General features: G+C 41.3%; 1 protein-coding gene across 1 annotated transcript; it reads left to right on the top strand.

The window, feature by feature from the left end:
- The first annotated feature begins 4,994 nt into the window (after positions 1 to 4,994).
- LOC105912309 (guanylate-binding protein 1-like) lies at positions 4,995 to 10,323 on the top strand. The gene is made up of 10 exons (XM_012841266.2): positions 4,995 to 5,196; positions 5,413 to 5,490; positions 5,632 to 5,681; positions 6,404 to 6,513; positions 6,676 to 6,860; positions 6,953 to 7,195; positions 8,476 to 8,756; positions 9,051 to 9,263; positions 9,368 to 9,470; positions 9,854 to 10,323. The coding sequence occupies exons 1-10, from the start codon at positions 5,001 to 5,003 to the stop codon at positions 10,321 to 10,323; spliced, it is 1,929 nt and encodes a 642-aa protein (XP_012696720.2). The 5' UTR covers positions 4,995 to 5,000.
- The last annotated feature ends 1,652 nt before the right edge of the window (positions 10,324 to 11,975 follow it).

Here is an 11,975-nt window from a genome sequence, read left to right as displayed (position 1 = left end):
TCGGAAACATGTTTCTGTTCCAGAACATTCAAAATATAATACATAATAATAATTAAATTCCATTTTATTTACATAGTGCCAAAACAATCAAATTGTCTCAAGGCATTTATTATTATTAATAATAATTGTGAAAAGGTGAAGTCCCTCCCCCTTCTCACTGTGGTTCACGGGGGAAGAAGGACTGGACTAACCTACCTAAATGGCTGGGTCCGGATTCCCCCACCCCTGTGGAGGGGTCTAATTACCTTTTAATTGGACCAAGGTGGCCTTACTTAAGGTGCACCTCATTGTTTCATGAGAGAGAAGGACAGACTGAACATGCTGGATGGAGCTTGGACAAGGTACTAGACAAAACCTGTATGCACAGAGGTAGTGATGGCAGCCTGACACTGAAGCGCCGGAACGTGCTTCATACCTTAACTACACCAACCATAAAACCACTGCTTCGAAGGTTGCTTTGGTACGGAAAAATCACGTGACATATGACGTGCGAAACAGCAACTGCTTCTTTCTCCGAATGAACCAGCTGAGTGGTTCACAGCGCCACGCACGAAACAGTCAGTTGCCTCGTTTTGAGTCTGAATTGTAGCGCCTTCAAAGCATAAAAACTTCCGCGCACAACATTGCGTTTGGTTCGTAGTAGCCTATCTCATTCTGTGACACTCATTACGTTCGTATTGATTTATCATCATTATGAAAGCATTTAGGAAGAGAGGTCGTTCTGACATGTGGGAACACTTTATTCTGATCGCTCATGATAATGATTCTGATCGCGCACCGCTGGCTGTTAAATATTTAAGCTATAGGAAAAGTAGACTATATCAACAGGCTCAGTCCAAAAAGTGTAGAACAAATAATGTTTTAAATCAAAATCTTTGACTGTTCCCTATCCAACATGGTTACACAAGCACACCCAACTTGTGCCATATTTGTCCAGCACATCCTTTCCCCAAGCACTCTCTCTTCAATAACACAATATACAAAAAAGAATTAATCTTTATTTGTAAAAAAAAAAAAAAAATTATATCACAATCTTTGTATACGGGTGCATGTGTGTGTGAGTGTGTGTGGGGGGGGGGATTTGGTGCGTGCACACTAGATTGTCATTGTTTTAAAGATTCGTGCCACTGGGCTAATTTAGTTGCAGCCTTGGCACATCACCAGGAGAGGTCACTGTTACTGAAGCTTCAAGTAATGAACCGAATTTTGAAACAATGTGCCTAATGGTTCAATGCTTCACCAAAGCTTAATTTGCCCATCACTACACAGAGGTGTACCTTGTCTAGTATAGGCTTTAGTGTGTTCAGTTTGTGTTTGTATGTTTTGGGGTTTTTAAAAAACCCCGTTGTAAATAAATCTTGCTATTTTTATGGAAGCCACTGTCTCCTGCGTCGTGTGTTCGTGCCTGCAACCCCATTCTACCAGGCTACATCCCACATGGTGAGATGGCTGGCTCGAGCTGTTTTTCACAATAATAATAACAAGAACAACAATAATAATAGTAATAATAAATATTAAATATACATTTGCTGTGTAATGTGTCTCATAATGCTACGCCTTCACACTTACAATGAGGGCCTTATGTGCTGATGCCATCATCACGGCCTAAATAAGCTAATGGTTCATTTATTGCAAGTGTTGCTCAGTGTCATCTTGACTGAGACTGGAGTACATTGTAGTTTGTATTGTAGGTACACTAGGAATGCGTTCATTTTGTGATTTAATGAGGAACTTACCTGTGTGTATGGATGACTCATTTGAATGCTAATGAGTCAGGTTTCAGCTATTTGCTCTTACTGAGACAAAGACAGAGTACATAACCAGCGGCATGGGTTACAGAGTGAGATAATAATAAATAATGTCAGCACTTAAGGCCGAAATATGCTTCAACGACTGCGTTACTGCATGGTCACGCAGTTGCTTCGACAGACTTGTGAACATTTATAGTTCTCCCTCAGTTGGTGGGTGTCTCGAAGTAATAATAAAAAAAAAAGATGATTTGCTTAGATTTTTTTTTAAGTTACCGAGAAGTAGACACTGTGCAATGTAAAAACCTTGTTATTGAAACTGAAAAATACGTCTGAAGGGATATGTGAGGTGTCTGAGCCAGATATCTAATGTACGCTACTACCCACAAGGTAAACAGCGAGGGGTTGGACCAATCACAGCCCTGCGGCTTGCGTGTGAACTGCGTTGACTGGTCTTTAAGAATCATTATAGAGACAACCATCACCCATATGGAGATTCCTTCTGTCATGTATGTTAGTGTCTTCTGGGTGGGCAGTCTCTACCATGACAAGAAGTGCTGAATCATCCGGAACAGTTTCCAGGGTGGTCTTCCATACAGATGTCTGAAGGCCATATATCTATTGTGGCCATAGGATTGTCAATAGCCCTTCATTTACTGTGAGTATGTATATCCCTGGGGGAGGGTGGACAGTCCATCACCTCAACATGAGCCCACTGCTCCAGGAGGCCAAGAAAGCCCCAGGCGACACAACTCCAAAAACTCCAAAAACTCCAAACATCTGTGTAAAAAGTGTTTCATAACAGTGTCAGTGTTTTTCACAAACGGTCATAGACACACACACACTACCAGATGATCAAGGCTGCAGGTGTGCGTGTGTGGGAGAGTGTTTGTATGGTTGGTGATGTGTAGGCTGCTCATAGTGTGTTTCAGGTCTGTGAGGTGTATGTGATTTTAGTGCCCATGTGATATTGTGTGAGACTGGCAACACTGTTTGGGCCTCAGGCTGTGTAAGAGTGGAAAATCCCATTTCAAACAACAATGTGACAGTGGAATGATGTCTGACTACTCTGCCACTCCAGGTCGTATGCCACCTGTATACACAGGCAGTTCATTCTGCAGGTGACAATACTAAGAGCCCAACAGGTTGAAGTAGGTTTTTAGTAAGTAGCGTATCTCACACAAATCTACATTGTTATCACATTCTTTCATTGTGCAATCATAGCTTTCCTCCTGTGACACTGCCACGCCAAGCCCAAACCAGGTTACAATAAATGTAGACCATTTCACCGAGTTCACTGAATTATTGTTATTATTATTGTTGTTGTTGGGGTCCTAGGGGATATTTCCAAATTACACTTTTACTTTTGTCATAGCAGGGGGGTTCCAGATGTTACATGGCACACTTGTTTGGTTGTTAAATGACACTTTCCCAGCTGTGGTGGCACGGAAGGGCTCATGGGACAGTATATAAAGGTCCCTGTAAACTTCCTTAGATTGTTTCTCAGTTACTCGCATGTGACACAGGACCATGCAGTTCAAGCTACCAGTGTATTTATTGTCTATCTGAAAACTTGCTGGTTTAGAAATTAAACTATATAACAGTGGAATGATTCTGGAAACACAGAACCATTCTAAAGGAGACTGTGTGCCAATCCCTGCAGCTAGTACAAACCACTGGCAGGTTATGGGAAGCAGTACAATACACTAAGAATGATTTTCTGTAAATGAGGAAGAACAGGTTTGGAGATCATACACCTTGACAAGTGAAGCTCCACCTGCAGCCTGTCTACGTATAAGCCATCTATAAAAGAGATTGGCAGGATCGGACGTCAGAGATCCCGAGGCAACTCAGGACTGAAGAACAAGAGCGCTGCAATCACATTCTGCACAACCTCAGGCTGAATACTGGTAAGATGTGCCTGGTATTTCAGCAAATTATTTAATTATTCATCTAATGACTACAAAGGTGAAATTGGTGGTGACAATATCCCACAGTTTGGATGTACATTTTTAATTCATGGCTAAAAATACTGTATTGTCAGTAAGTGGAATTATGTCATTACTTTATTTGAGCAAAAACACATTCTCATCGCAGAGCATTTCATATTGGAAACTGCCCAAAAGATTCAGTATCCCCTATTGAGACAGATAGAGACGATGGCATTTGCATTTATAGGTTGGCCCAAAAACAAAGGGCATGGATGGCATCACACCAGGGAAATTTCATCATGGAAAATTACACCGGGGAATAAATCATAACCTAAACTGACTCTAATCGTTGACAGAATGATGTATTAACTGAAACCACAAGATATTCGAAACTAGAACATGACACAGCAACAATAAACCTCACGTCACTCGCACAGCACTCTGGCCCATATGCAATGGACACACACATACACACACACACACACACACACACACGTACCCTGAACAACAAACACTCTGAGGCTAGCTGCATGCCACAACACAGACAAACAAACAAAAAGCGGCACCGGAAACATAACCTCCTTTTTTTATTTCACTCGGACAGTGTCCATTGATTTCAATTCAGACATTTAAAGTTATTTGCGCGAATGTTCTTATTCACGCTGTTGGCATATTATATACACTATTTTAGTTACCACACCAGAAAGATCGAATCGCTGACCATAATGAATAATACATGAAAAAATGTACTAAAAAATAAATAAAACTATAATTAGGGTTTGATACCGAAAACCGGTAACTAAGCGAGCAGTATCTACCGAACTGAATCGCAACGGAGATTTCGGTGCCAGTTAAATGATGACCCTATAGCAAAAGGCTGAGTTCCGTTTTGCCACTGGCTTTCAATATACTGTTTTCTTTAGTTATTTATACTACTTAAGTAATCTGGTGGTTTGTCTACTGCTAAATCTGTCGGTGGTAAGGTAAATTGGTACCTGTTGGATGGCAGATTATAATCACACTGGGTTATGATCACATAGCTTTAGTGGAACTGTTCAGAGATTTTCTTTGCTCTCTCGTGAGTGCGTTTACAGCCCGGGCTAGCTCCTGACACTTCAGGAGATAAATATGTATATTTCCCGAAGAACAGATTTTTCCTCACGTCATCCATAAGTAAATGCTTAAAATAGGTACATTATTTAAAAATTAAATGTGAAATCAAACCTATATGCATTATTCATATAGGGGAGAGGTTTTGATGCTTGAGTCTGAAGTTTTATCATTTCCTTGAAGTGTACGTGTGTGTGTGTGTGTTTCAGAGATGGCTGCAGGTCCAGTGGCCATGCAGGAGCCGGTGTGTCTGATTAACAATGAGGAGGGTGGGGGCCTGAGTGTGCAGCAGGAGGCTTTGGAAATACTGCAGCAGATCCAGCAGCCCGTGGTGGTGGTGACTATAGTGGGGCCCTACCGGAGCGGGAAATCCTACCTGATGAACCGGCTTGCTGGAAAAGAAACAGGTGAGGCCATATCAGGACCATCTACACCAGCCTCACTTTAATCAGGATAGCATTCAAAGACTACAGACTAGTAGCCTACCAGAGCCCGTCTACTAGAAATGTTCTGCTAGTGCCAAAATATCTATCCTGCTCCACCTCTTTACCATCCTCAGACCAATGGCCATGTGTGTACAGAAGTGACTGGTGTGTCTAATGGCCAATTACTCTCCCTCTCAGGTTTTGCCCTGGGCAACACTGTTGAGTCCAAGACCAAAGGAATCTGGATGTGGTGTGTACCTCATCCTTCTAAAGAAGGCATGTATGCTCACACTCTCGGACACTATCATCCATAGACACACTCGTATACACACATAAACACACATACACTGAAACATGTATGTACAGGCAAGCATAATCAGATACACATGCAGCTTCATTATTAGTTTTTTTTTACAGGACACACACTGGTGCTGCTGGACACAGAGGGATTGGGAGACGTGAACAAGGTAACAGAAAACTCATTTTTAACATCACTCACTGTCTCCATCTGTAAGTGTGTGTTTGTGTTTATGAGCTTGCGTTGATGAGCACTTGCTTATCTTAATATATAGGCAAATGTTACAAATTTCTAAACTGCATTTCCAGTTCCAGCAGGCTTTACAAGGTATGCCACAATATCATTACATAACACTATTAATAAGCAGCTCTACTTGACGTTAACATAGTGTAGTAGACCATGAATAAAACATTTTTTACATATAAATAAACAGAAATACACTGCAAGATTTCACTGAAGTCAACATGCTAACTGGTTAGCTTCTGCACGTTCTTTGTTGTTATACCACTTTGTACCTTAGGAAGCCATCAACTAAGTTAATGTAATATATATTAATATTGATGCAGACACTAATGGTCACCCAGATATCTTCAGAGATTAGAAGGACTTTGATATCTTTCAATCATATTCATGTTTTCAAGCTACATGTAGCCATTAGCATCCGCCATGTTGGCCAAACTTCTTACTTATTTCTGCGTGGGAGAGGAGGTAGGAGTGGACAAGCCTAGTCGTATACTGCCCCTATTTTGTTTGGAGTGTGGAGTATGGAATCACTTGGCTAGCTGGCCAACAGCACCTTTAAGATGTCTGTAATAAACTTGGTATCAGCCTGACACTGTTTTTTAGGTATTGTGAACACACATAATAGTGAAGTTATTCCATCTGTTTCAGGGAGACTCAAAGCACGACACAAAGATCTTTGCCCTAGCCATTCTGCTGAGCAGCACTCTGGTCTTCAACAGCCGAGGTACCATTGATAACAAGGCCATAGAGGAGCTCCAGTATCCTTTCTTTTCACCATAGACACGCCACCACAGTGCACAATGCACTCATAAATGTATTATTGTCATTTTAGTGTCCCATTGTATCTTTGATGGTTACATTAGCTGAACCTGAAGCGATTACTGCTCACTCCTCAGTACTAACTCCTCAACCCTACACAGATATGTAACAGAGCTTACAAATTACATAAAGGTCACATCATCTGATGAAGGAGATGATACACAGTTCGTGAGGTTCTTCCCAAATTTCGTTTGGGCTGTGAGGGACTTCAGTCTGGAGCTAAATATCGAAGGCCAGGAAGTGACAGAAGATGAATACCTAGAGTACGCCCTTCAGCTGAAGCCTGGTATATATAGCTCTTAAGAACACCAATGTACCTAATATTTCAAAGTGTTTCTTTTTGCATCTCTTGAATAATTAATTTCAATTCCTTTGAAGGTCGTTCGAGAAATGTGGTGGAGTATAACCTCCCAAGAGAGTGCATCCGAAATTATTTTCCATCTCGAAGGTGTTTCACATTCCCAGTTCCAACTCATCCAGACAATATGTCTCGTTTGGAGAGTTTGAATCCAGATGAGCTTTCACGTGAATTTCTGAGGGTTGCAGAATATTTCTGCAAGTTTGTTTTCATGCAGTCTGAAGTGAAATTGCTGAAAGACGGATACGAGGTCAATGGGAAAGGTGAGTTACTGGGATCATTATGTTGTGATGCTTTGGTAAACAAAGTGACTGTGAAAGGTGGCAATTCCAACTTTGATATTCAACAAACATCAAGTTCTGTATTCTTTAGTGATTATTTTGTCTGACCATTCAGACCAATTTATCGCCAACGTAAGCCTTGCCCCATTTTACCACTGGAATAAAAGTGGAAATAGAGGACTAGAGTCTTGTAGCATTTGAAAGGGGAACTGCAGTCCAAATGTAAAATATTGGAGAGAGTTGTCTCTCCGGTCCCCTCCTCACCCAGCCTCGCAGGGATTGACAGGTTGAGGACACTGAACCTATGTGAAAAAGCGCCAAACGAGCTCAACATTAAACTTTAACACTGGCAAACCATGATGAGTGGGCATGTCTGTGACACCCCTCACCCTTTATGCTGCCTTCACTCATTCAAGTAGTACTAGTAGTCAGGATTCACCAGCTGTGTGTCTCATATACTCACTTCTTTGATAACCCAGCTGATAACCAGTATGAATGTGAATATCAGTACTCGAATGTTGAAATTACTTAAAATGCATCTCTACTAGTGGCTCTAATAAATTCATTAAGGTTAGCTAACCTTAGCTGAAGCACAACGCTTACCTGTTCAGGAGAAAATTAGCTCTAAGCTGTCTCTATCCTTCGCATGCTTCTCCAATATTTACTGTCTCTCTGGTCATGTAGCTTTTTAGATGGATGCTGAGGTGGTCAGGTAGAATCTAACATTGTCTTTGTTGATTCAGTCTGCTTGGTACCATGGCTGCAACATGCGGTTTGCCTGCCAATTTGTCTCCTATCTGGCCACCCTGGGTGTCGAAGTGGTACCGGAAAATAGGCAGTTGGAAAGATCACACAAAACACAGATACGTTCCACTCCGGAATGGAAATTTAAATTTAAAAAGGAGAATATACTGTCTGTAGCATTGTTGTTGGAGAAGCCATTTTTTCTACTTAGCATGTTTTCGTTATCTCTGATGACATATCATGGTCATTTTATGATTTAGTACAGTAAATATATTACATACTGTCCCTTTTCATCTCAACTATCTGGCTCGAACATTCCAGTATTTGCTTTCAGACTCTCAAATGTGAGATCACTTTATAGTTAAAAAGCAGTCTTTTAAGTGACACTTTGGTTCCTGCTCACGTGTTTTCTCACATAGTTCTCAAATAACTGTAATCTTAATTTGGTTTTGAGCTGCATGCCTCCTTCTCTACACATCCCTGAAAACACATGTGTGTCTCTCCTTGTCTCCATGAAGTCCTGGGTCATCTAGCAAAGATGTACGCGGACACCATCTCCAGTGGTGGCATGCCCTGTCTGGAGAATGCAGTGGTTACCATTTCAGAGCTTGAGAATAAAGCTGCGGTGGAAGATGGGACTCGGGTGTACCAGACTGGCATGGAGCAGCTGAAGCAGTCCTTCCCTGTAGAGCTGATGGTCGTCTCCGCTGAACATCAGCGCCTCTACACCATGGCCATTCAGACGTTCATGAACCGATGCTTTAAGGATGATGAGGGAAAGTACCTGAACTCTTTAGAGGTCGGGGCTCCCATTCCAAGGCATTCATCATTATCATTATTTTTACATTTGTTATTGAGAAAGGTCCTAAGAAAAGGAAAGTCTACCTTAGATGTATTACATGTTCTTGGTGAATGTCAGAATCTTCATGAAAACAAAGAAATTCTTAAGAACGGTTGGTGAATGAGGCCCAGTGTCTCCTGAATGAAGTAGCAGACAGATTTAAAATAATATGTTTTATGTTTTTCATGCTAAGGAAATGTCTTAAAATCTCCCAGTTACAAATAAAAGTGAAAAAAAATGTTACTATTTCAGAAAGACATTGATCAACGTTTTGACCAGTATTTACACCACAACGAGAAGGCTTCAAAGAAAAAATGCCAGGATCTTCTGACAAGTCTCTCTGCTAAAATGACCGATCAGCTCCAGAAAGGTTTCTATGCTAAACCTGGTGGTTACGAACTCTTCAGCAAAGACATAGAGAGCATTTTGGAGGAATACAACAATCAGACAACTGAATTAGTAAAGGTTATATACAGTATATCAGGCATTCAAAGATTAATGCACAAATACATTAACCACCACCGTCACCATCATTATTTTGTGTGTGTGTATGCGTGATTCCTTCATAGGCTGAAGAAGTCATGGAGGAGTTTGTAAGGAGCAAGCATGTGGAAGCTGAATCCATCAGGCACGCGGATATGAAGCTGAGTGAGCAGGAAAAACAGATTTGTGGTGAGCAACTTTTTCTGCATTTTACTGGGCTGAGTAGGTCATGCTGCTGCCTCTCATCTGGGAATCAAATTGCACTATTAAGTAGTAGGCATCTGTGTGTGTGTGTGTGTGTGTGTGTGTGTGTGTGTGTGTGTGTGTGTGTGTGTGCGTGCATTTGTGTGTGTGTGTGTGTGCGTGCATTTGTGTGTGTGTGTGTGTGTGTGTGTGTTTGCCTCAGATCAGTTTTTTTTATGTTTTGGGACCATGTAATAACTTCAGGCCTACAGTTATCTGTCTCAGTTTACTGTTTGAAACCCTCAATAATTTAACATGTAATGAAACACCTACTAACTACAGCATAGCAGCTATTCCAGCTGATCATTCTTGTTTTGTCTTATCACCAGAGGAGAGAGAGAGAGCTTTTCTCTTGCAACAGAAAATGGAGGCTGAAGAGGAAGAGAGGCGCAAGTTGGAAGTGAAGATGGAAGCAGATAGGGAGAGTTATGAAGAGAGGATGAAACAGATAGAGAAGAAGGGTGAGGAAGAGAGGAAACTAAAGGAGAAGGAGTTTGAGAAGGTTTTAGAGAGTAAGATGAGAGAGCAGAAAGAGATGCTGGAGAAAGGTTTTGACATGAAGGCTGAGATGCTTAAGCAGGAGATAGAAAAGGACCGGAGGAAGTATGAAGAAAATCAAGCTGTACAGGCCAAGCAGCATGAACAGATGATGGAGAACTTCAGGAGCGAAAGGCAGCAGCAGGAGCAACGACATCAGCAGGCCATGGCTCGAATGCAGCAGCAACACCAGCAAGCCATTGCAGGAATGCAACGAAGTCATCAGAGTCGACGTTCTAGATCTGGCTGTACAATATCATGATTCACATATTCAAAGTATTGATTGTAGACAGCTTAGTGGGTAAACAGTGTCCTCGTAATGTTACTATTATAAGGGCAAGCAGGGCAATGAAACAGAAAACTTTCAATTATGGCATTCATTTATATTAAAGGTAAATAGGCTAGCACACAATAAGTAAATGTATCATAGGCAGAGTAGGATTTGTTCATAACCGTTTGGTGGGAATGGGCAGCTGTAAGCAGAGGGTTTCTGTAGGTAGATCAGGTGGAAAAACTGCAGCAGCATCCCACAATGGAGATAGTCTAGACTCTAGACTATGTTGAGAAGGTGAGCAAGTTTGAACGTTTCTTACAACTAATAATTCTATTATTTTGTCGATCTTATATGTATGTCAATGGAAATTGAAATATTAATGAAGAAATAAAAAAACAGCTAATTAAATGATAGTAGAAAACATTATTTGGTTGAATGATTCTTCAATATGAACAAAATATTAACTTTCCTGAAGCCTTGCACTGACAAAATATAAAGCCACAGTCAATTTTTTGTTGAAAGTCTTGTAGGCCTATAATAAAATATATCTGAAGAACAGTAGGTGTCAAATGTTCCTGACAGGAGAACGTGAATCCTCACATACGCCATTTGAATGCTAATGAGTCAGGTCTTACTGAGACAAAGACAGAGTACATAACGAGAGGTAAGGGTTATAGAGTAATATACATTTAGTTTATATTGTTGCTGTTATGAAGTGATGCAGTGGGGTTAATAAGGGTTCAGGCTGAGGTTGCGAGGCGATCACGTGGGGCACTTACATCATCAGATTAGAAAGGGTGCGGATCAGCGTGCAGACAAACACCAATCCAGACAGATTCGAATCTGCACACTTTGGAACCCCCATTCGAAAGAGTGCGGATTCAGTGTGTGGATCCGCCCTGTTCGTGTAAACGAAAGGTCGACCCGGAGACATTTCTCTCCTGATTCAGGCAATCTAGTGTCCGTGTAAACGACGCCTAAGATAATAATAAATAATGTAAGCACTTAGTTCATGTCTGACAGGAAACAGGAAGACAGCAATATTCAATCCGTTCCATCAGTCCCCCATATGAGCATGTTTATATTCACACTTTAAGAATTATTATGGAGACAACTATCACCCATATGGAGATTCTTTCTGTCATGTATGTTAGTGTCTTCTGGGTGGGCAGTCTCTACCATGACAAGAAGTGCTGAATCATCCGGACAGATGTCCAAGAGCCATGTATCCAGTGTGTTCATAGGATTGTCAATAGCCTTTCACTTACTGTGAGTATGTGTATCCCTTGGGATGCCGGACAGTCCATCACCTTAACATGAGCCCACTGCTCCAGGATGCCAAGGAAGCCCCAGTACACAACTCCAAATGTCTATGAATATGAGTGTCATGAAAATAACCTGGCTCTGGCTAGGTTAGGTTTGAGTGAAGAATAGTGGCTCTATGTATCCCTCACGGGTTAGGGAGTGAAAAAAAAGTGTTTCACAACAGTGCCAGTGTTTTTCAGCCACAGTCATAGACACACACACACACACCAGGAACAAGGAAAACAAACACACATCGCCCATTCTCAGTGAAACATCAGTTAACTCTTACAACCAGACAAGCCTGTAGGATAAAACGGTGTGTTTCTGATGTTATC

This window comes from Clupea harengus, chromosome 13 (assembly GCF_900700415.2).
Source record: "Clupea harengus chromosome 13, Ch_v2.0.2, whole genome shotgun sequence".
Classification (NCBI taxonomy): domain Eukaryota; kingdom Metazoa; phylum Chordata; class Actinopteri; order Clupeiformes; family Clupeidae; genus Clupea; species Clupea harengus.
Note: the sequence above shows the minus strand (reverse complement) of the source record. Positions and strands in the feature narration are given on the sequence as shown.